The sequence below is a fragment of the Gopherus evgoodei genome, chromosome 7, assembly GCF_007399415.2.
Source record: "Gopherus evgoodei ecotype Sinaloan lineage chromosome 7, rGopEvg1_v1.p, whole genome shotgun sequence".
Taxonomy (NCBI): domain Eukaryota; kingdom Metazoa; phylum Chordata; order Testudines; family Testudinidae; genus Gopherus; species Gopherus evgoodei.
The window spans coordinates 70,616,358-70,641,760 of NC_044328.1; the positions used below are offsets into that span (position 1 = coordinate 70,616,358).

The 25,403-nt window shown below is 49.6% G+C and overlaps 1 protein-coding gene across 1 annotated transcript; it reads left to right on the top strand.

Moving 5' to 3' along the window:
- Positions 1 to 3,490: 3,490 nt before the first annotated feature.
- On the top strand, positions 3,491 to 25,299 carry RBP3 (retinol binding protein 3). The gene is made up of 4 exons (XM_030570589.1): positions 3,491 to 6,538; positions 13,963 to 14,153; positions 22,882 to 23,024; positions 24,616 to 25,299. The coding sequence occupies exons 1-4, from the start codon at positions 3,491 to 3,493 to the stop codon at positions 24,942 to 24,944; spliced, it is 3,711 nt and encodes a 1,236-aa protein (XP_030426449.1). The 3' UTR covers positions 24,945 to 25,299.
- Positions 25,300 to 25,403: the final 104 nt, after the last annotated feature.

Consider the following 25,403-nt stretch of genomic DNA (forward strand, 5'->3'; position numbering starts at 1 on the left):
TGCCTTTGATGACTCAGCTGGCTGCCTTTCTGAGAGCAGAACAGAATCCTAACTGACACTGGCCCAGCTGCTGCCTGAGACAGCAGCAGACGGAACATCCCGTGCTCAGCACTTTAGCCACAGAACGTTCCTTCCTCCAACAGTTTCCTGCTGTGGCTGCTCTGCAGGGCTGCATGTCAATTGGTTTTCCCCCTTCCCTAGTTAAATCCCAGAGGTGACACTGTATTTACAGGAGACGCATCATAACCTTTAAGGAGGGTATTTTTTTGTTAACAGCAGTATTCTCTATCAGTTTGGATAAACATGGCAGGCCCTGAGTTTCGCAAGCAAACTGAAAGTAGTCCAAAAGGCTAAACTGTTTGAGTCACTCTCACAGCCTGCAGCATTTCCATTAGCTGTGATTAGGATTGGCAAGTCTCTGAGTGCCACTGCAGCAATAGGCTCAGCCTGCATACTGTACTTTTTAGGGCCAGGCATCAAAGGGAGCTCCTGACGCTCTTGTGCAATTGGAGATCCCATTGCTTCAGGGACCAACCAATAGGTCCAACCTCCCAGTTCTCTGGTGGGATGAATGTTAATGTTACATTTAAATAGTTAAGACCCAGAAGGGGTGAATACCTATATATTGGGTCATATCAATCTACTCGGGATCTGGCTCAATGAATCCAATGGAGCGATGCTGATTTACAGCGGCTGGAATAAATTAGCATCACCCCGTTGGAGTTAATGAGCCAGATCCCCAGCTGGTGTAAATCAGTGTAGCAATACTAAAGCTGAGGATCTGGCCATTGGAGAGCAGATTCAGGGTGGGGAGGCTTCCTCTGGGTCCAGCTGCTTGTCAGTCACAACCTCTTGAGTCTGCCAAACTGAACTGGAAATTTCATAAGAACATGCTGTCTTGCTGGATTTCTGGCACTCTGATTCTATTTGTATCTCAGGTTCTTGTCTGGCCCCCCATCACTACAGTATCTGATCACCACACAGCCCTTAATATGTTTATCCACATCGTCCCTCTTTGAGGCAGAGCAGTGGTATTATCCCCATTGTACAGATGGGGACCTGAGGCATGAAAAGACCAAATCATTTATCCACGAACACACAGGAAGTCTATGGCAGAGCTAGGAATTTAATCTGGGTCTCCCACTCTAGTGCCGAAACCACTGGACCATCCTTCCCTCAAAGGGAACAGCCTCTTCATTGTATTTCAGTAGTTTCAGGTTAAATCTATCAGTGCAGAGTCCTCATGGAAAAAAAAAATGGCCAAACAGTTCCAGACCTCATGCATTCATTTCTAAACATGAGCCAAGGTTCAACAGGGAGCCAAGATCCAAGATTCCAATGACCAGAAGTGAAGCTAGACACAGTCAGACTGGAAATCAGGTGCACATTTTTTACAGTGAGGGGAATTGGACCAACTTACCAATGGTCATAGTGGATTCTACATCATTGGTGATTTTAAAATCAATATTGGAGCTTTTTGAAAAGATCTGCTCTAGCTCAAACAGAATTATTTAGGAGAGATCCTCTGGCCTGTGCTGTGCAGGAGGTCAGACTGGATGATCACACTGGTCCCTTCTGGCCTTGGGAGCTAGGAATCTATGATTAGACATGGCTGAAATTCTTTTGCTGAAAAAAAATGGAAAGCAAAAAATGTTCAGAAGAAATTTTCAAGACTGAAACTCAAAAAATGTTACCAAACACTGATTTTTTTTTACTGAAAACAGTTTTTTGTTTCAGCTTTTCATCAAAAAAATTATTTCATTGGAAATTCTAACAAAAATGACAACATTGATTTTTTTCCCCAAAAATGTCCTGAGAGAAAATTATTGGTATTTTTAATTAGCTCAGGCTATTATTAGAAATGATCTTTGTCTATGTCTATGAAAATGATTTGCCTTTTCCCCCTCCAAACATCTTATAGAGTGGTGGAGAACTCAAATTTGTGGCAAAAAAACCCCCATGGAAATGTTTCTGCATTTTTTTATCAGCTCTGGTTATTCTATTAGCTAATTAGCTATTCTTATTAGCTACCTTTATAGCTAATGCACACTTGTGTGTGGAGTGGACTACAGTCATACTAGCCTATGGAAAATGCCTGCACCACTGCCCAGAAAGGACATAGGCAGAATATGAATCATGGGTGAAGCAGATCCCAAGGTCAGATAAGACCAGTGTGATCATTTAGTCTGAGCTCCTGTGTAATAAAAGCCATAGAACTTCCTCAAAATAATTCCCATTTGAAGTAGTGCTTTGATCAGAGCAGAGGTCGTCTAGAAGTCAGTCACCACTCCACGGCACTGAGGGGGGATGGCCAGAACCCCTATGCACCCACCGGAACATGGCAACAGGTTGATGCACATTCTTCATTTTGGAAGCAGTGTGAAAAGACTGCAGCTCCTTCTCCCTGGGCTATTCTTGCATCTGCCTCATGGCTCGGAGAATCATCACTCAGCCAGCACTTGTCTCAAAGGTAAAGCCAGAATCTGGCCCTATCGTGTGTCTTTGTTATGTCACCCTGTAGCTCGGCATGTTGACAGTTCAAATGGATGCCACCAGCAGCTGCATCCCGCTCGTGCTGATCCGCTTTCAAACCCTTAATACAATAGGGTTCAGAAGACATTGGCAAACATAGTTCTATTTTAGTATATCAAGTCGAATGTCTATTGGCTGGAAGCTGCCGCCAGACACGACCATATGTTACCCTGTGGTATTACCAGTAAATCCTCATTGAGTGCAAATTATGAAGATTAAAGTCACCTCAGATTTAGCTGCAGTATGTTGAAGCAAATGTATTTTACACAGCCCCCATTCAAAATGATGAGAATTGTCACCACTGAAATGAATAGGCTGTTTCCAAATGTTCTGTGTTTCCAATTGAGATGCCGTAATTGAAGGCTGTAAATACAGCCTGTTGCAGACAGTGGGCTCGAAAATACCAAGGACAGAGAATTCTAATCACCAGGGCAAAAATACCTAGGCTAATTCAGGTTAGGCTAATTCAGAATGCTCCAGGTATTATTTTGCCACAAGTGACAATAATAGGTTGGATAATTGCTCTTCTAATTGTGGTTCTCCACCAAATGGCTCTGCATTTAAATGATTTGAGGTTGATAAGTCTGGACCAGTTTAAAATGGGCAGTGGTATACTGAAAGCAGTTAACTGTCAGAGGGAGACCTATGAGTCCAACAACTTGGAATAAACGTCTCCTTGACTGTACTTCATTACTGTTTCATAAGAGGTTTGAAAAGTGGCATGATGCTGACCTTCATCTATTCGTGCACTTTGGCTGATGCACTCCAGTTTAATGAGATTAGAGGTTTAATGCAGATAAAAGACTTATCTAGTCAGTTCTCCCAGATTTAACACTGGACTTTCAGTGCTGATTCACAGACAGAGAGGGTCAGTGGAGAGCTGAACCTGTCTAGATCTACAAGCATCTCTGATTTCTTATTAAGGTGCAACTTATTTTCCTCCTCCTAATGATTCAAAATGATTGGGGGATCTCTCTTGTTGTTATCAGCTCTGATTTTCTGCAATGTGTGTACTGAGGAAATCTTCCAGCCAAATCTGGTGCTGGACATGGCCAAGGTCCTTCTGGATAATTATTGCTTCCCCGAAAACCTGGTGGGGATGCAAGATGCTATTGAACAGGCCATCAAGAGTGGGGAGATCCTGGACATCTCAGATCCCAAATTGTTGGCCAATGTCTTGACAGCTGGTGTGCAAGGTGCCTTGAATGACCCAAGGCTGGTGATCTCCTATGAGCCGTTGGCTCCTGTTGCTCCAAAGCAAGAAGATGAGACTTCTTTCACTCGGGAGCAGCTCCTGGATCTTATCCAGCATGTGGTCAAGCATGAACAGCTGGGGGGAAACGTGGGCTATCTGAGGATCGATCATATCATCGGCCAAGAGGTTGTGCAGAAGATTGGGGCTTTCCTGGTGGAAAAGGTGTGGAAGGCGTTGATGGGGACCTCTGCCCTGGTACTAGACTTGCGCTACAACACTGGGGGGCAGGTCACTGGCATCCCTTTCATCATCTCCTATCTGTACGAAGCTGACAAGGTGTTGCATGTGGACACGGTATACCACCGGCCCTCCAACACCACCATGGAGATATGGACCCTGCCCCAGGTGCTGGGTGAGAGGTATGGCAAAGACAAAGATGTTGTCGTGTTGATCAGCCGGCACACCACTGGGGTGGCTGAAGATGTGGCTTACATCCTCAAGCACATGCACAGAGCCATCATTGTGGGGGAGAGGACAGCTGGGGGCTCGCTTGATGTCCAGAAGCTGCGGATTGGTGCCTCCAATTTCTACATGACAGTGCCCGTATCGCGGTCTGTGAGCCCTCTAAGTGGGGGTGGGCAGAGCTGGGAGGTCACTGGGGTGCTGCCATGTGTAGCCAGCCGGATGGAGCAGGCCCTGGAGAAGGCCCTGGCCATCCTGTCAGTTCGCAGGGCAGTGCCTGGAATGATCAGCCGCCTCATGGGCATACTGCAGGACTATTACACCTTGGCAGAGCGGGTGCCCGTGCTGCTGCAGCACCTCTCTGCCTTCAACTACTCCTCCATCCAGTCTGTCGAGGACCTGGCCACCAAGCTCAACGCTGAACTGCAGGCTGTGTCTGAGGACCCACGCCTCCTGCTCCGGGTCACTGCTCCAGGTGAGGCTGCTATCTCACCCGTGGAGGAGGAGATCCCAGTGGCCGCTGACCTGCCCAATAATGAGGAGTTGCAGCGGGCCCTGGTGGACACCGTGTTCCAGGTGTCAGTGCTGCCAGGAAATGTAGGCTACATGCGCTTTGATGAGTTCGCTGATGCCTCCGTGCTGGCTAAACTTGGCCCCTACATCGTGCACAAGGTGTGGGAGCCCCTCCAGGCCACTGAGAACCTGATTGTGGACCTGCGCTACAATCCTGGGGGCCCATCCTCAGGCGCCGTGCCCCTGCTGCTCTCTTACTTCCAGGACCCCACCACCGGCCCTATCCACCTCTTCACTACCTATGACAGGCGCACTAACCGCACACAGGAGCACAACAGCCAGACTGGGCTACTGGGCCAGCCCTACGGGGCCCAGCGTGGCATCTACTTGCTCATCAGCCACCGTACAGCCACTGCCGCTGAGGAATTTGCCTACCTCATGCAGTCCCTGGGCCGTGCCACTCTGATCGGTGAGATCACAGCGGGCAGCCTCTCACACACCCGCACCTTCCCTCTGCTGCAGCCAGTGGAGGACATCACCCAGGGCCTCACCATCACCGTGCCTGTCATCACCTTTGTCGACAACCATGGAGACTGCTGGCTGGGTGGCGGTGTGGTGCCGGATGCCATCGTGCTGGCTGAAGAGGCACTAGAGAAGGCCAGGGAGGTGCTGGCTTTCCATCAGGCCATGGGAGCACTTGTGGAAAGCACTGGACAGCTATTAGAGGCTCATTATGCCGTCCCAGAGGTAGCTGGGAAGGCCAGTGCCATGTTAAGCACCAAGTGGGCCCAAGGTGGCTACCGCTCAGCTGTGGACTTGGAGACATTGGCCTCCCAGTTCACCAATGACCTGCAGGAGGCCTCAGGAGACCACCGGCTGCATGTCTTCCACAGCCACGTGGAGCCCACCCCAGAGGAACAGTCCCCTAACAAGATCCCCACTCCAGAGGAGCTGGCCTACATCACTGAGGCCCTTTTCAAAGTTGACGTGTTGCCAGGCAACCTAGGCTACCTGCGCTTCGACATGATGGCTGAAGCAGAGACGATGAAGGCCATTGGGCCGCAGCTAGTGCGCCTGGTATGGGACAAGCTGATAGGCACTGACGCAATGATCATCGACATGAGGTACAACATGGGTGGCTACTCTACCGCCGTGCCCATCTTCAGCTCCTACTTCTTTGAGCCCGAGCCCCGGCAGCACCTCTACACTATCTTTGACCGCAGCACCTCCCAGAGCATTGAGGTATGGACCCTCTCTCAAGTCACTGGCCAGAGGTACGGTTCCCTTAAGGACATCTACATCCTGACCAGCCACATGAGTGGCTCAGCGGCCGAAGCCTTTGCCCACTCCATGAAGGATCTGCATCGGGCCACAGTCATTGGTGAACCCACCATGGGCGGCTCGCTCTCAGGGGGCATCTACCAAATTGGCAACAGCTCTCTGTATGCCTCCATCCCCAGCCAGGTGGTGCTCAGCCCCCTCACTAGAAAAGTGTGGAGTGTGTCAGGGGTGGAGCCGCACATCACCATCCAGGCGAGCGAAGCCATGGCTGCAGCCCAGCAGATCGCCACCTTGCGCGCCAAGGTGCCCGGTGTGCTGCAGACGGTGGGGAAGCTGGTGGCAGACAACTACGCCTTTGCGGACGTGGGGGCTGACGTGGCAACCAAGATCACCGCCCTCGCCTCCAGGGACACTTACAAGATGGTTAACTCTGAAGAGGAGCTGGCCAAGAAGGTGGCAGCTGACCTACAAGCCCTGTCTGGAGACGCGCACCTGAAAATAGCCCACATCCCAGAGCACTCCAAGGATCACATCCCAGGGATTGTGCCAATGCAGGTAAGGCTCTCACATGCTCAGCTTGGGACTCACTAGCATCTGTCACGTGGGTTCTAGGGCTGTGTGCAGCGAGTTAAGGACCCCAGCTACATTCCTGGCCCGTATTTCTAAACCTCCCAGGTTTCCCAGGCTCTAGCACAGAGGCCAAGGCCCAAAGGGGCAGAGAACATACAGGGCTTTGTAGGGGGACCTTGCACGGTCACTGCTCTGGGGCAGCTGAGGTGAACTCTCCCATGACCAGTGAATTCACCTGTGAACATGAAGGGGTTGCTGGGGGTGGGGGGTGGGAGCATACCACTGATTACATGGAAGATATCACATACCAGGTGACTTCTGACTTCTTCTCAGATGCTCTAGTTTTGCCATGTTGTATTAAGTTGGCCTCAGTAAGTACATTACTTGCATGACCTACCTTGATGGCATTGATTTTTCGATCTGAGATGAAGTGGTTGCTCTGAGGGTCTTCAACAAGAGACATGTCCTTGCATTTTGTAATCTACCCTTCTGCATGTATAAAATGACCATACCCACCATCTCATTTTCTTTGACTCCTAGGATTGTAGGGAAATCCCTTATATTGACCATGCACTCCTTACTGGCCTCCTAATCAACATTAGAGAGCTTGGCTGATCTTTGACTTGGAAATGTGGCTGGATAGACACTAGATAACCTCAATGAGAATTTGATTTTTAATAATGCACTTTTGCCCCCACTGTGCAGTTTGCCTGGGAGAGCTTCTCATACAGTGGCATGCCCCAGCAAACTCTCTTCTTTGATGTTGTGCTGGAGAGAACTCCCAGGAGTCATTTGTTAAAATTACATCTCAGGTGGACTCAGTCCCTCCTTGGTTATAGCTATAGCATCTCTGACCCAGACAACTTACACCTAGAGCTCTTAACATCACCTTTGGAAGAGTGCCTTATTTTGCTTTTGGAGCGGACCACATGGTCGAGCATTTTCCTGAGAAAGGAGATCCTTGGGCTTCCACCCTATGAGATCTTTGGCTTGTACGATTTATCATGGGGGGTGACCCTGTGCCATGCTCTCAGTCTCTGGCCCTGGGGATCACGATTGAGCATTTCCAGGGAAGGGTACTTGTTATAGGTTTGTTCACCCAGAGGTGCTGTCCCTTCCCTTGGCTGTGAGAAAGAATTTATGCTAAAAACAGGGAAACCAATCAATGGATTCTCTGTTCCATTGCTCATCCACCTCCCAGTTCCCAGGCTAAAGGGAATCTTTTATGGGAGCTACTTGCTCCCACAAAAATATGGGCCATGCCTCACTGGCGATCTGCTGTCAGGTCCCTAAAAGTGCCATCCAGCAAGTCAATCCTGTCCTCCCCTCTATGTGTAATAGTTATTTATGAGTGGCTTTTATTGCCTGAGGTGAACCCTGATTGTTGGAAGCAGATTCATAGAATAAAAATGTTACTTAGCACCTCAGAGATGAAATTCCAGCCCTGGTGAAGCCAGTGGGACTTCAGTGGGGTGAAGATTTCACCCCACACTCAGTAATGCTTCTGTTCAGTCCTGTTTGTCAAGGGCAGGGATTGGAAGAGGTAAGATGACTCCTCCATAAGAGTAGAGGGGGAGAATGGAAAGGGGTCAGGAGCCTCCAAGAGGGAATGTGTTTCTTAGGAGCAGAGAAGGTCTGACAGTCAGCTAAGGGTGGGCAGCAGTCTGGGAGCAGACTCTCTTATGGTAGAGTATGAACAGGGAGAGCGATAAGTGCTGGATAAGGGGAGGCTGGGCTCAGGGAATTTTCAGAGGTGAGAGCAGGAGTGGACTAAGAGCTGGAGGCGAAAGCCTCAACCTGGTGACAGGGAGGGAGCAGTAGAGGCTGGGGATGCTATTGTGGGGAGCACTGGGGCAGCAAGAGGCCCATGAAGCTCCAGCAACGTCCCCTCTTTGCTCTTTCCATAGCCAACTACAACAGCTGGCCCAGTGCCAGCAGAAAATGGACTCAGCCCAGAGTAACATCATTGCCTCCCTCAACTCTGAGACAGGGGCCTCGCTCCCCTATTGACCCTCTGTGCAGGATGGAAATTGGCCTCTGCCTTGCTCTAGCTGCCACAAGGGGGTGCTGTCTATGCATTTTTCCTGAGAACCCCAGTGCCACTGTCCAGAGAGCACACACCTCAAGGTCACCTTGAAGCTTGCATTCCCGAGTGGCAAATTGTAGTAGATGAATCTTTCCCAGGGCAGTTTCATTCACTGCCATAATAACCCCTCCAGCTTACTGCCTACATCCTTCCTAAAATGAGAGGCACCAATCTTCAGAGCCAGCCAGTCCCTCAAAAGTGAGGTTCCCTTTAGCTTGACCCTGATAATAAAACCGAACAAAGTGACAGTGTGCGGGCAGAAGAAGGGGAAGGATGCAGGTGACTTGCATGGAGCCCTGGTGTGTCCCACCCCACCGGCATAGCCACTAAACCAGCGCTTAGCGAGTGAAGAGATCTTCTTTGTGATAGCAGCAAGGTCAGTGCTAGCTGGAGTTCCCTGATATACAAAAGGCTAGTTGCCCAGTCAGGTTTCCCAGGGGCTAGCATTACGTTTGCGTCTGCTGTTCAGAACATAGCCCAAAATTTTGCTGTGAAGCAGCATCCCATATCCTCACGGATGCCCATTCGGCAACCCTCGCTCCAGCTCCCCGGGCTTATCCTCTGGGCTGATTCTCCAGTCTCTCTCTCCCCCAAACCACAAAGTCTCCTAGGACTTTTCCATTTGTGTACTGAGACATCCATGTGAATGAACACCAGGCCTTGTAAGTTACATGGGGTTGAGGCAGAAAGGACATGCTGCTTGATTTTTCCACATGTGATGCCCCAAGTTCAAATGACAAGGGTCACAGATGGGACCCTCGACTCTAAGCTCCTACTAACCCTCTAAATTTGGGGGTTAATTTTCTGCTTATCCAACCAAGGCCGGCGCTTGCATTTAGGCGGGCTAGGCAATCGCCTAGGTTGCCAGAATTATTGGGGGACGGCATTTTGCTGGAGGGGGCTGCAGGCAGCTCCAGTGGAGCTGCCGCAGTGGTGCCTGTGGACGGTCGGCTGCTCGCGCGGCTCCGGTGGACCTCCCGCAGGCACGACTGCGGCAGCTCCACCAGAGCCGTGGGAGCAGCCGACAGTCCGCAGGCAGGACAGCAGCAGTTCCACCAGAACCGCGGCACCAGCGCGCAAGGCGGCGAAATTGCCATGCGCCTAGGGCGCTCAACCCCCTAGCACCGGTCCTGCATCCAGCTGAGAATGGGGCCCCTGGTTGCCTCCTCAATGCAAGTCTCTGGTAAGAGGATTCATTTTAAACAGTAACTGTCCTTGCATATCAAATCTTCCCTTTCCTAGGTAAATATTATGTATGCACAGTCTCTAACCCTGGGGGTGCTTTCTGGGGTATTGTCAGTGCTTGGGGAGGAACAAGGGGGTTTATGGATAGTTCAGTGGTAGAGGTGAAGGGTTGCTTATGCTTATGTCTTTTTGCTTGGCCACACTAATGAATAAAGGCATAGCACTTTGCTTAAAGGGACAGTGTCAAGACGGGGAAAATAATCAATACCTATTGTACTACCAGCAAATGAAAGAATTTAACTGTGGGCCCAGTTCTCATCTGGTGTGTATAAGTGTAACCCCATTAAAGTCAATGGAGCTGTGCCAGTTTACACCATCTTAGAATCTGGCTCCTATACACATCTACTTGACTCTTCACTCTTCATGCTGTTTATTTCCTTTTGACATTTCGCTCGGGCTGGACCACGGTAACGCGGCGACCCAGACCCCCAGAAGTCCCTCCCAACCCTAATCTTCTGGGATTCTCTGTCTCTTGCTTTTGCTTCTTTCTGATCCTCACACATTAGCACAATGCAGTTACATGTAGGATTTACAACAACGCAGCAAGAGACATATTTTTAAAAGTGAAACCAAACCAGTCTGTTTAAAAGTGCCCATTCATTTTGAGGTTTGGTAAAACTGATTTTGTACGAAAACCTAAATTTGGTGCCTCCAGTGTACTTGCAAGCTTTCCTTTCGGTTATAATAGGCCACTGGCTTTGGCTGGAAATAGAAATGTTGCAAACTGTAACTCCAGTCAGAATATTAATTTACAAGATACCTGTTAAAATAGCTCTGTGGTGGCCGGCGGGCTAGTGAGTTTGTGCACCACTGCTCCCTGCTGGGTGGAATTAGAACTACCCAACTATGTGTTTTTCTGGACGCTCTGGCTGGTAGAGTGCTGTGATTACATGAGAACCTCAGTTTTCATTTGAAAAAGAAGTATGTTTCCAGCCCTGCTGGTTGCAGAGAAGACACAACCTGGATGTAATTCCCAAGGTTTAAAAACCACACACTAGAGAAAAAGAACCCAAATGGACTTTTTTTTTTTTTTACAATCTCATGATTTTTAAGCCATCTCAGGATTGCAAGGGGGTACGGCCCATCATTTTTGGATGCCTGGAGTTGGCAATGCTGTTTATTTATAGTATAGAAGCACCTAGAGGCTCTGAGATCAGAGCCCCATTGTGCTAGGTGTTGCACAAACACATATTAAGAGGCAGTCCCTGCTCCAAAGACAGATAAAGAGTGGAGAGGAAACTGAGGGAGGGGGTAAGGAAGTGACATGCCCAAGGCCATAGAGCTGATCAGTGGCAGAACCAGGAATTGAACCCACTCCTTTGAGGGTCAGGCCAACATCCTAGCCCTGCATCATGCCACACAGTCTCATTCACATAGTGTTATTCTTGTGCACTCTGTTTACAGGACAGGGCCCATGGACCCTATCCAGTTAGTTAATAGCAATTCTTCTGTCACTCAGGTGGCATGGGCCTTGTCTGTTGGCACAGGAAAAATCGCCATTCTAATCCACACTGCTTCTGGTGTTCTTATTAAGGCCCAGAGAGCTTATATGTAACAATTCAACCCTTTTAATTTAGCCATGGCTGTCATGAATTTCCAATTGTGCAAGAGGAAATAACCCACTATTGTCAATCACTCACGTTTAAAAAACAAACCAGGCATCTGGCCACTCAAAATCATGAGATTTGGAAACAAAGAAAGCTTTTTATTTGCCTTTCAGCTTTTGAGCCATTGAGATACCCATTTTTTCCAGCTTTACTCTGCAGCCATCAAGGCCAAATTGAGATGCTGTCCTGTTCACATGACTCCATGATCTGGGGCTTTAAGGCAAATACCAATTAACACAAGACTCACAATAAAGTCAGGAGAGCTGGTGACACTTCAAACAAGTGTGGAGCTCTGAAATGGACACAGATTGGTTACAGCGTGTTCATTGAGTGGATAGGAAGCTATATCATATACCATGTAAGTGTGAACAAATACAGAGCTTATTCTTAACCAACATGCTTAAGGGCAGTGGGTCATCCCTGATATAGAGCGGGGCCCCACTCTCAGCTCCCTCTTACTTCTCCAAGATAACTTGTTTGCAGCCCAGAGTACTCACAGTAACATTCCCCTAGCTAGCCTCCAATTTACAGTTTCTAAATATCCAGTTTTCTCTACCCCTTCCCCCAGCTAAGGCATTCCACAACCTCCTTTCCCAGGACTATGATATAGCTCAAGCCAGCTTCCCCAACAGCCACCTTCCAGCCCCACTTTATAGAGTTTTCCTTCCAGCAAGTGAACAAACAGCTAGGTTTTGATCCTGCTCAGGTGAGATCTCTCTGATTACCACCTGAACCCCATTCATTAGCTGGTCCGCTGCTCCCTTAAACACTTATTCCTTAAAGGGACCATGTCAAGGAACAGGGTGGGCTGGCCCAGAGCCCACCCTTATTTTCTAATGGGGCCAGATCATTGTGAAGGTATATTCCAGTGATCTGTGCTTACAGATGAAGTACTATTTGTGGGTTAATTCTTACTGAGAAGAAACACATCTGTAGATGGGTTTTTTTTCTGACCTCTCCATTGCAAGGAGGGGTTCAGCATTTCTGCACCAGCAGCATTAGAACAACACAATGAACACTGGCTTTTTTCTTTAAACCTGTGACTCATTAATCAAAGGACCCCGGGAAGATCAAGTTGCATGGCTGTCACTGGTCAGCAGCATTGAACTGAGCTGTCTGCAGCCCAGCCAGCGGGGTTATTTTCCAGAGGGTGCAGAGAGGAAAGAGGGACAGAAAGGGAATCTGCAAGTCAGCTCTTCTGGTTAGGGCAGTAGCTGGTACCAGCAGGGACTTGGGATCAGCAGTCAAAGTTATGGTTTTGCAAAAGGCACTGGGTTCATGGCAGCAGATATCAGCTTCAGGAGCAAAGAGAAAGCAAAGCCCTGGGCCACCGAGTAGCATTGTCTAATGGGCCAAACAGTGGACTAGCAGTTGGGAGACCTGGGTGAGTTACTTCTCCAGTCTATACCCCAGTTGTAATATGGGAATAATGCTACTCCGTCCTTTGTGATGCATGTGGAAGGGCACATTTGTACCTGCAGAGGCAAAAACACTGTCCATTGTGTGCATTTACCTCAAACTGTTGGCTGCATTCAGTCTGGGCAGGTTCTTGTTATCACTGCCATAGCTGAGTGTCCCATCAGCATTTGTAAACGGAGTTTCTCAGCTCTCCTGTAGGATGGGGACATTTAATAGGGGGAATGAAGGGATTTGCCCAAGGTCACACAGACATTGTAGCAGAGCTGGGACGTGCATCTAGAGTCTTAGCCCAAGGGTGTGTTCCAGTCATAGAGTGTGCAGGCAAAGCACTGAAGTCTGACTGGAGGAGCAAGCCATGGCCCCACTATAGACAGGGATTACAGGGACTAGAGCCCTGCCCTCGAACCTGACAGGACCCTACAACAAATGTCGAGTCTGGGCTGTGCCGAGTGGGAGAACAACTGGATCCTGTTGAACCCAACTCAGGTCAATTGTCCTTCTCCTGCCTGTGGGGTTGTTGTGGTGGCAGCTGCATGCCCCGCTCCTGCCAGCCATTACCACCTAGTTGTGCTGTGAGTATGCTAAGGAATCTTCTAAAATTAGGCCCAAGCAGACCTCATCCATGGATACATTTTTCTACTCATTGGCCACACTTTGTCTTTCATTATTTGTTTTCAATGTTTGCCCTGGAACATCCAGATGAACAAAATAAAGTTAATCACTGCCCCGCATGTGAGATTCCAGACACATGTCTCACATAAAAGAATCTTAGCACATGGGCACCATATGTCATTCCTGACACATGTCCCTCATATAAGCATCTTAGCACATGTCCACCACATGATATTCCTTATACATGGCTAACATATCAGACTCTTAAAACAAGTATCCCACATGACATTCCTAACACATGACCACCATATGACATTCTGAACATGAGATTCCTAACATATGCCCAACATGGGCTAAACCTGATACATGTAATTTCTCTCCAATCTTATGCCAAGAGTGCAGTGCCAGATAATGATTTTTTTTTTTGCAAACTCTTTCAGATCCCTTTTTCAGAAGTATTTGAAGATCTGATTAAATTTTCTTTCCGCACCAACGTATTTGAAAACAACATTGGCTACCTGAGATTCGATATGTTTGGAGACTGCAGTCTTCTAACCCAGGTGTCTGAGCTGCTGGTGGAGCATGTTTGGAAGAAGATTGTTCACACAGATGCATTAATCATAGACATGAGGTAAATTCTGGACAGAAAATTCACCACGTATTCTATTTAAGTATCATTTTATTTGAAACAGTGAACTCATAGATTCCAAGGCCACATGGGATCATTGTGATCATCTAGTCTGATCTCCTGTGTAACACAGGCCAGAGAATTTCCCCAAACTATTTCATAGAAAAGATCTTTTAAAAACACATCAAATCTTGATTTAAAAATTGCCAGTGATGGAGAATCCACCACGACTCTTGGTACGTTGTTCCAAAGGTTAATTACTCTGATTGTTAAAAATGTGTGCTTTAGTTCCAGTCTGAATTTTCTTCAGAACTAGATTTATGTGGTTCACTGTCATGCCAGGTCAGCTAACGCTGAAGGGATGAAATGAAGAAAAGGAAAATTCAGGGTAAATATCCAAGGAAAATTTCCTAACAGTAAGATCTATTAGCATATGGAATGATGTTTCAAGGGAAATAGCTCCATCACTTGGGCCACTGAAAACTAGATAAGAAACCTAGGAAATATACCATAGGACAGTGTTTTTGAAAGTTTGGGTAGCAACCCAGTACTGGGTCACAGCATGTCGGACACTAGGTCGCTCTAGTCAGCACTGCCGACCAGGATGTTAGAAGTCTCATTGGTGGTGCTGCCTAGCTAAGAAAGGCTACTGCCTACCTGCTCCGACACCACACTGCGCCCTGGAAGCAGCCAGCAGTGGGTCCAGCTTCTAGGCAGTGGGGCCAGGGGGCTTTGCATGCTGCCGCTGCCCCCAGCACTGGCTCTGCACTCCCATTGACCAGTTCCTGGCCAATAGGATCTAGGGGACAGTGCCTGCAGGCGAGAGCAGCACAGAGCCGTTTGCATGCCTCTGCCTAGGAACCGGACCTGTTGCTGGCCGCTTCAGGCATACTGCAGTCGACAGTGCCAGGACAGGCAGGAATCCTACCTCTGCACCCTGGCTGCGCTGCTGACCGGGAGCCGCTGGAGGTAAATCCATGCCCCATCCCCGTCCTCCAGTCCCTGACCCAGCCCTGAGCCTACCCAAACCCAAAACCTCTTCCTGCACCCCAAACTTCTCAGCCCCACCCCAGAGCCTGCACCCCCCCAGCCCAGAGCCCTGACCCCCTCCCACACCCCAACCCCCTGCCCCAGCCCAGACCTCCTCCCACTCCCTGAACCCCTCATTCCCAGACCCACCGTGCAGCCCTCACCCCTGCATCCCAACACTTTGCCCCAGCCCTGAGCCCTTCCCACACCTAAAACCTCTCATCCCCAGTTCCATTGGGTTGCAGGCATCAACAATTGTCTTCATCTGGGTCCCCAGAAGGAAAGTTTGAAAACCACTACCATGGGAAACAACTCTGAACTGACACAGGGCTGGGACCTCCCGGCTGTTTTCCACCTCTGATTTCTGTACAAGCATTGACTGTACGTGCCTTTGCTTACCTGCATGTATGGCTAATGTCAGGGCCGGCTCTAGCAATTTCGCTGCCTGAAGCACGGCAGCACACCGCGGGGGGCTCTCTGCCGTTCGCCGGTCCCGCGGCTCCGTCGGACCTCCCGCAGGCTTCCCTGTGGGGGGGTCCAGTGGTCCCGCGGCTCCGGTGGACCTCCCGCAGGTGTGCCTGCAGATGCTCCACTGGAGCCGTGGGACCAGCGGACCCTCCGCAGGCACGCCTGCAGGAGGTCCACCGGAGCCGCCTGCCGGCCTCCTGGCAACCAGCAGAGCGCCCCCCACGGCGTGCCACCCCAAAGCATGCGCTTGGCGCGCTGTGGCCTGGAGCCGGCCCTGCTAATGATATATTGTATTATAGGTGATCGTCAAGTGATTCACTAGTATAAAAATAGATACTCCTATGGGCTGCACTAAGTTACATCAGTGCAGATTGGTCCGTGAGTGGGGAGCATGGAGGTGGCTTAGAGCCACCGTTCCAATCCCCCCACTCTCCATTAGCCCTCCAAAGCCCAGTTGTAGCAAAGCACTTAATCACATGCCTAATTTTAAACAACTTTACTGAGCTGCCCAACGTATGAAAAATGCTGCATATTCTTAAGTGCAAGTTGCTGCTGCTCTTTGTCTTATCAATCATCTACACAGATGCAAATAGTTCTTTTATACAGCACTCCCCTTGGTGGTTTTCTTGCCTCAGCCCAGAGCTACCATTTATAAGGCCCCAACACAACCAGCAAATATTTACCTAAAAAATAATCCCAGGGTCAGAAACGGCTTCAAACGCTGCAGAAACACACACGTCGATTACAGTCAAGAGTCTTGCCATAGTCAGTGTTTTGCTTAAAGCCCCAGTTCCTGGAATCTGGTGATTCTATGAGAATCATCTCTGGTTTCGTTTTTTTTTAAAGTAGATTTCTAGCCCTCATTGACGCAGTGAGAAGTTGGAAAAGGAGACACAAGCACATGTCAGGGCACAGAACCCAATACAAAGGATCCAACGTTTATGAGAGTTTTAAAATCTCATAACTTTTCAGCCAATCTCATGTTTTTTTGAGGGGCCCAACTGCTGATTTTTGAATGCTGGGGACTGGCAATCACATTGTTATCTAGGTCTGTCCCCCATCCCTGTGCTATCTGAGCCACTTGCCACCTTTAATGGATTTATCCCCACACAACGCAGGGCTGTTATCGCCATAGGTCAGACGAGGAACTGAGGCACAAAGAGAATAAGGCCCAGATCCTCAAAGGTGCCTAACTCCTATTGATTGGGACCTAAGTGGCTCGCTTCCCATCATACAGGAAGTCTATGGTCAAGTAGAGACTTGTGCCCAGGTCTTGAAAGTCATAGGCTAGTGCTTGAACCACTGGGCCATCCTTCTCTTCAAAGCTGGATTTTCCACATCATTTTCCTAGAAGCAGGACATATGTACAGTAAGAGAGACAAAGCAGGGGAGGTAATATCTTGTATTGGCCCAACCTCTGTTGGTGAGAAAGCTGAGTAGCTAGAAAACTTGTCTCTCTCACCACCACAAGTTGGTCCAGTGAAAGACATCACCTCCTCCACCTTGTCTCTCTGATATCCTGAACTGACACGGCTACACCACCATTGCATAAAAATAGTTAGTGCCACTATATTATTATTGTCTTGTCAAAATGCTCATCATCCCAGAGCTCTCCACAGTGGGCTAGAAAATTTGCAGCGGCCTCCCCACGGATTTTCATAGGCAGGAGGCATTTGACATTTTCTGCTCCTTCCATGTCCTGTAGACTCCATCAACTCAACACCACGTGAAATCCGCACTGCAGGGCAGGCAACTGCTCTGTCATCTCGCTGCCTGGCTTCGTAGCTTTGTCTCTCTCTTCTCCAGCCAGCTGCTCTAGATTGGCATTCTGAGGACTCTCTTTAATAGCATCCTGGTGAGAAACGTTTGTCATCCTCCCTACCCAAAGAAAGTGACCTCAAAGACTCAGATAGTCAAAAAGATCGGAAGGGAAACAGGCAGGGATCGTTAGCTGAATTAAAGTGGCCTTGGATTGATGGCATGTGAAAAATAATCACTTTCATTTACAAAGAGAGGTTCCTCCACTAAAGGCCTTTACAAACTGGCTTCAAGGATCACCTCCCCTCTGTCTGAAAGGCAGCTGTCTGGTGTGTGTGTGAGGGGAAGCTTGTAACTGTTAGACAACACTCAGCAATGCTATGGGGCAGTTTAAGACAGGAAGTGAAGAAGAACTGTGTATTCTCCTGCAATTGTAGAGGGAGTTTAGGCAGGCAGAACATAATTGCTTGAGATAGACTGGAACCAGGGATGTTAGTGAAGGGGTTCCACCCATGGCAGGTGCACCTCCGTGTGGCTAGGTGTGGGATTAGCTCTCACTCTCTCCTGTCAGTTGTTCATGCTGTGGCCCCTCTCTCACTCTCTGTGACTCTGGTGCTCTCTCTTCATGATTCAGCCCTCTGGCCACAGGGCCGCCCAGAGCGGGGGGGGGGCAAGAGGGGCAATTTGCCCCAGGCCCCACAGGGGCCCCCATGAGAGTTTTTCGGGGCCCCTGGAGTGGGGTCCTTCACTTGCTCCACGGGGCCTGGAAAACTCTTGCGGGGCCGGGCCCCAGAGCTTCTTCCGCTCCCGGTCTTTGCTGGCGGGGGCGTCCTTCTGCTCCGGGGGGAAGGACCCCCCCCCCCGCCAGCGAATTACCGCCGAAACGGGACCTGCCACTGAAGTGCAAACCGGTCTTTGGTGGTAATTCAGCGGTGGGGGGCCCTTCCGTTCCGGGACCCACGGCCGAAGTGCCCCAAAGACCCGCAGCAGGGGTCCCCTGCCACCGAATTACCGCTGAAGAGCGGGCTGCACTTTGGCGGCGGGTCCCACTTCGGCAGTAATTCGCCGGCAGAGGGCCCCCGCCACAGGTCTTCGGGGCACTTCGGTGGTGGGTCTCAGAACGGAAGGGCCCCCAGCCACCAAACAGGGCTGGCTCTAGAATTTCGCTGCATGGGGGGCGCCCTGCTGCTTGCCGGTCCTGCAGCTCTGGTGGACCTCCCGCAGGCATGCCTGCGGATGCTCCACCGGAGCCATGGGACCAGCGGACCCTCCGCAGGCACGCCTGTGGGAGGTCCACCGGAGCCACCTGCCACCGATGGTCCCAGGCCCCCGGAATCCTCTGGGCGGCCCTGTCTGGCCAGGTCACTCTAGTGCCCTCATTCCAGGGTAACAAAGTGACACCAGACAAGCTGTCGCAGGTGGTCTTTTGTTCCAGGTTGCCAGGTCCTGTGCCACTTTCCCAGTGTCTGGTAGGGGAACCCAGGCCCACCCCACCCGGTTCCAGCCCTATGACTAGCACTCCAGGTCTGCTCAATCTCTATCACAGTAGCTGTTTTCCTGTGCTCCTTCCTACCCCATTCTTCTCTCTACTGGCCTATCTCTGGGTTTACTACTGGAGATTCTTCTGCTCCCCTTGGCTACTTCATCCCTCTCAATCACTTGTCAAGGTCCCCAGTCCAGGGCAGGACCCAGCACTTACTCTTCCCCTGGATCTTCTCCTTGTCCCTGACCAGCTCTAGGGAGTGATTGCAGACCTCCTCCCTGCTCTCACTTCCTGGCTTCACACTCCTAGCCCAGCTGGGCTTCACCTGCCATTAATGCTTAGCAATCCCTGTTTCCCCTCCAGGTGCAGTGTCTAAGGTTAACTGTCCCATCCTAGTCCACTCAGTGTTTAATTTTTTTAGTTTCATATGTTCAAGACAAGCTCAACATTCAGATAATAGAATCATAGATTATTAGGGTTGGAAGGGACCTCAGGAGATCATCTAGTCCAACCCCCTGCCCGAAGCAGGACCAATCCCCAAATGGGCCCCTCAAGGATTGAGCTCACAACCTGGGGTTTAGTAAGCCAATGCTCAAACCACTGAACTATCTCTCCCCCCCATCAGAGACAGGGAAATCACCCCATCACTCACCCTTCCTTCAATGGGACCAGAGGACACCAGTTCCCATTGACAGCACATTCTGAGGTTTCATATTTGTCTGGGTTCCTCACTGGAACAAAACCAAACCTGCCTGCATTAAAGCAGAGCTGGGTCTAAATGCCTCAGAGTGGGCAGTCGGACACCAGCACATGGAGAGGTCCTGGTTCAGATCCCAGCTCTGCCTAATGCAGGGTATCATTTTTCATTCCCAGATCACGCTGATTCCAACAGAGCAGAAACTTGAATCTGGGTTTCCTACATCCCAGGGCAGCACCCTACCCACCACGCTAGAGCATGTGAGAGATTCCCTCGCTCCTTAGCCTGACAGTCTTCAGCAAAACTGAAACATCTCAGTTCCAACATTTCATTCTGTCAGAAATGGTCTGATCGGCCCTCATCAGTACATCAGCCTCACCCTGTCCACCAGCACCCCTAGCAGCGCAGTTCTGCACTCAGGATTGCTCTACGCTTACTAACAAGGAAAATGGCATGTGCTGAATTACCAGTATCCTTTGCTGCAGTCACAATGCTCTTTAGTGTAAGTTCCTCAGCCTAGCCCAGCCTTATATAGACCAAAGTTCTGCTCTCTGTTACGCTGGTGTAAATCTGGAGTATCTGCATAGAAGTCAGCAGAGTTATTCTGAATTTACACCATTGTAACAGAGGGAAGAATTTGGCCCATGATTCCCCTTCCAAGACCTTTCTCATTTCATTATGGGGGGAGGGAGGGGGGAACTCATCTCCTGCCCCCAGCTGGAAATGAGCTCGTAATGGCAGTCCTGCAGGAAAGGGACTATGACTGGAGCCCAATGGAGTTCATGCTGCATAGCAAGTGGAAAGCAAAGGGTCCAGGCTTATCCACTGGCATCCATTAACCATGGCATTGCCTCCTGTACCTCATTCAGAGCCCTCCAGCACTGCGCACACCCCTCAGTACAGTGACAACTGCAGCAGTGTCAGCGTGGGCTCTGACATGTACAGCTAGGTCCCTGGATGTACTGGCAGCAGAGCCTCGCTGCACTCTTCCCCAGCATTTTTTATCCCTAGATCTCCACATGCTTTACAAACGAGGTCAGTATCATTATCCCCATGTTACAGATGGGAAAACTGAGGCATGGAGTGACACAAAGTGACTTGCCCAAGGTTACCCAGTGGGCCCCTGGCAGAGCCAGAACTAGAATCCAGGTCTCCTCTGAATCCCAGTCTAGTGCTCTGTCGGCTAGCACACAGGAGAACCGAGTCTCAGTCTGATTTGGCTATCACTGACTCCTGCGTGAGTCCGCTGTGGCCATTCCCACCCCGTGTAGGAAGCTGGGGTGATTTCCCTGTCTCTGATGAAGTCATCCCCTGGATTCTACTAACTCCTCCTTGGGGTTTGGCTGGATTGCACTAAATATCAGTTACCTCCAGACCCTACTACAAGGTCTGTGCTTTCCCCTGGATGTTAAATTACAGCAGGGGAACACCTTACCATCACAGCTGGGGAGCAAGGGCTAAACATTTCCAATACAGTGCACCAGACAGTGTTCTGATTGAAATGGGAAAACAAATTAACTCATTCTCAGGCCCCCACTCCTCCTCTACATCAGCATGTTGAAATCAGCCCCGGGATGCAGGGCAAAAGGGAAATTCTTGTAGTAGCCTCTTGTTAAATCTCTATAGCACGTTACATTAATGTGTATATACACCTGCTGTGCATACCATCAGATATACAGTTAGAGATGCTCGGGATTGCCCACTAGGGGGCACTTTATGTCACAGAGGTACAGCGTATATGGCATTTGTTTACAGAAGCGAAACGGCAGGTGTCATTAATAGTGATGGGTTTAAAAGGAATGGTGTGTCTTCACAGCAGGAGCTCCATCTGGGGTGACATATCTGTGACTTGTATCTTGAGCTGCTGATGTAGAATCAAAATGGAGACTCTTAGTTTAAAAATCTTGAGCTAAAATTTTCAGCCTTGTGTGCCCTAAGTTAGGGACCTGCATCAGTATTTAGAGACCCAAATATGCCGCCTGATTTGATGTGGCACTGAACATTCACAGCTCCAATTGGCTTTCATGGGCAGTGCAGGGGCTGAAAATCAGGCCCCTTATTCTGGTGCCTAAAAATGGAATCCAGTGTATAGATTTACACAGCAAAATTTGAGCGTATTGGCTCATTTTTAAAGGCCTTTGCTTCTGCTAGTAAGAGCCTTAGGTTAATAAACCCAGCGAACTATAAGAATGCCATGTGCCCATTGACACTGCTTGTTTACACTGTGCGTTTTGGGGCTGGGGTGTGGGGGGAAGGGTGAGCCAGGAAAATAAACCTAATTAGTTTCATGTCTTGTTTCTGGTCAGGTTCCCTTTCAGGTTCTCAAGCGGAAGCACAGTTCTGCAGCGTTAGGGGTGCAAATACCACGGGGCAGAATGCACTATGTAAATGGAAGCCATGATGTCTAGGCCATATTATTGGAGGTGTGCAAGCAGTTGCACTCGCTGCCACAGCACCCCCTGCCATCAGGTCAGGGTACTGCAGGGGTCTTCACTTCTAGCCACCTGTTGCTCACCTATTTGGCTGTTTCTGCTCACAGCTTAGCCCTCTGAGCTCAGTCTGGCTCAGTCACCTCCAAGGCAAAGAGAGTCCAAGCATCCCAACAAGAGAGCCTTTCACTCTCTGGGGCTACTCCTCAAAAAACCTGTCCTGGGCTCTGTCCTCAGCCCCATCCTGGGTGCAAAAATCCTGGTAGAGGAACTCAGACCCACCTTCTGCTCTTGGTGCTGACCCTGGGCTGAGCAGCTAGGTCTGCTCCTTCAGATGTGCTGCTGCTTCCATGGGCCACATCCTACCTCTTAGCCCCTTACACTGCTTCCCAGTAGCCTGTGGTTCACACAGCCTCTCCTCCGGCTCCCAGCCCTCTCGACCTTCTCCCTGGGTCTTCTCGGCTCCATGGGCCTCCCCTGGAACGCTGATATCCAGGACTGTCCCGCTGCCTTCACCAGGGCCCACCACAGGGACTAGTTCCATCCCTACAGCCTCTTCAGCTTATCTTCACTATGCCCTTCCCAGAGAGGGAGAACATCCTCGATCTCCTCCCGCTGACTGGATTCTGTCTCTCTTTGTAGTCAGTCTTGATCCTGTCACAGCTGTGTCACTAATGGTAATTAAGCCACCAGATCAGGCTCAGCTTGGGGGTAGCTTAAAGGGCCAGCCAGCCATCCGGTGACAAGGCACTACAAAGCAGATGCTCGTGAGAGGGAGATAGGCAGGCAGTTGTACTATTTGCCACAAGTGTTCAGTTATGTCTTGCATGCTCTGGATGAGGGATTTTTTTGTTTGCTTTTAAAAAGGTACAATATCGGAGGCCCCACTTCCTCCATAGCGGCCCTGTGCTCCTACTTCTTTGATGAAGGGCACCCAGTTCTCCTGGATAAAGTCTACAACCGACCCAATGACACAACAAGTGAGATCTGGACCCAGCCGCAGCTCACAGGTGAGATGTCAATTGCCCTTTGCAAGAGCTTTTCCTTTCAGGTGTCGACGGGTACTCTCTACCTATTTTCCACACACATGGAATGCTGGTTTCCTAGCAATCCATCAGAGACAATGTTCCCCTACCACAAATGGTCCAGCCTGTACGGAGAATGGAAAAGCAATGAGCAGAGGAAAATTATGTACTCCAAATGTCTGAGCCAGTCTAGGGCGCTGTCCTGAGGAGAGCAGAGCACTCTGTCGTCCCTGGGAGGGGAGGGCGCTGAGCATTAGACAGTGTCAGCTCCCTCATGATTACAAGAATGCCTTTGAGCACTAAATAACCCTAAATACTGATTTTAATGTTAAGGGGGGGAAATCGCAGACAGTGCTGACCCAAAGTGCTGCACTGACGGCCATAATTAGACATGGTTAGCGTTCTGGAGCAGCGTGAATCATTATTTGAGCATGCTGCAAACCCCGAGAATGGACACAATCCCATTGACTTCAGTGGGAGTTCGATCCAGCCCTACGTATCCACTGTGACTACTGGGGATATCTTCTGGGAGATGTTCATTTGTTGGTGGCATGAGTTGTCTTTAAAATGAATTCTCGAAGCGAAGCCTCGAGCATGAGGCGGCCCCCTTTCTTATCACTCGGAGTTGGCTATCTAATAAGATCCCAGGGTTGTCACTCTGTGTGTGTGTCATGCTGAAGCCTAGAATGTCTATACGGTCTGTGTGAAGGGATGGAAGCGGCTAAAAGCATGGCTGAGAGCTTTTTGTTCAGAACATCGCCAGGTTCCATCATCACTGGGATTGGTGACTGTTTCCGACCAATTTGCAGGTTCTCTGCTTTTTTTTTTACACTTTTTGAATTTGAGCCATGCCACAGCCCGGGCTCTCACCTAATCATTAACTGTAACACCATGGGCATCTATGACAGAGAGATACTTATAGAAGCTTTTAAAGCTTTAAAAAGACCAGATTTTTAAAGAAGCTTAGGATAAGATTTCCAAGTGTTCAGCTCCTGTTGCGGTACCTAGGGCCAGATTTTCAAAGAGCTTAGCACCCAACCAGCACCCAGTGTGCTGAACTATTTTGAAAATCTGTCACCAAGAGAAAAATCTACTGTTCCCGTCTGGTTATGTAAGGGACACGTCAGGTCAGTTCAGATCCCAAGTAGAGATTTTCTATAGAAGGGTTTGGCAAAATCTCTGATCAATAGAAATGTTTTGCCTTTTTTTTTTATTTTATTGTGTTTGAATTCCATGGAAAGCCCCATGAATGTAAAACATGCTCTCCCCTCCCCCCCCCCCACTTTTCAACTCACGCACAGTGGCAGTCTTGTTACTGCAGGAGAGCCTGAGAGAGAAACTGACTCAGCCCCACAAGTGAAACTGACCAGCCTTGCTTACCATGTGTCATTTGAGGGCAAAAAGCAAATTCATGCCATTCAAGCTGGGAAGTGAGTGAAGGTTTCAAAATTCTTTCAGGGACTTTAATGCCAGGTGGGATTGAAAAGGGTTAACCTTTAATCCCCACAATGCATTGTGCCTTGGCTCTTTTTTGAAAGTGGAACTTTGTAAGGACACTTGCTCTTGCCTCTTGCAGGTGAGCGGTACGGCTCCCAGAAGGGCTTGATCATCCTCACCGGTGCTGTTACTGCTGGGGCAGCTGAGGAGTTTGTGTATATCATGAAGAGGCTGGGCAGAGCTTTCATCATCGGTGAAGTGACCAGCGGCGGCTGTCACCCCCCTCAGACATATCATGTGGATGACACTGGCCTCTACATCACCATCCCCACCTCCAGATCTGTGAGCTCTGCTGATGGCACCTCCTGGGAGGGCGCAGGGGTGGCTCCACACCTGGAGGTGCCAACCGAGATGGCTCTCATCCAAGCAAAGGAAATGCTCAACACGCACCTGCACAGCTCCAAATAGACTGGCTGGCGCAGCGAGCTTACAGCAAGAGGGATCTAGGTGGCGCTTTTCAAAGGCGCTTAAGGGGGTTAGGTGCCCAAATCCCATTGATTTCCTAATGCCCTTTGGCCCCTTTGAAAATCTCAGCCAAGGCTCAAAGGGCGTGTGATGCACCCATCTATGGTGGGGTTTGTGTGAGTGTGATGAGTATAGAAAATGTATCATGTGCTTTGGAAAATAACATGTACGTTCCCCCACCTGTGTCCTGAAGAGGAGTGAGAAATAGACGCGAGGGCCCAATTCCCAGCTGAGTTCATCTCCTGCCAGTCTCCTTGTTCACGTGTTCCAGCAGGACCCTTCTCCACCAGCCCTGGAACAACCTCCCTGTATTTCTGGAGTTGCACTCCTAGTACTCACTCCTGGGCCCTGCCCCCAGAGAGATGGGTGGGGAAAAGGCAATGGTGTGACTTTGCCCCCCAG

Coding starts and splice junctions, on each gene's coding strand:
- RBP3 (XM_030570589.1), top strand. CDS start 3,491: ATGATTGGGGGATCTCTCTTGTTGTTATCAGCTCTGATTTTCTGCAAT. Junction 6,539..13,962: donor CAGGGATTGTGCCAATGCAG/GTAAGGCTCTCA, acceptor AAACTCTTTCAG/ATCCCTTTTTCAGAAGTATT. Junction 14,154..22,881: donor GCATTAATCATAGACATGAG/GTAAATTCTGGA, acceptor GCTTTTAAAAAG/GTACAATATCGGAGGCCCCA.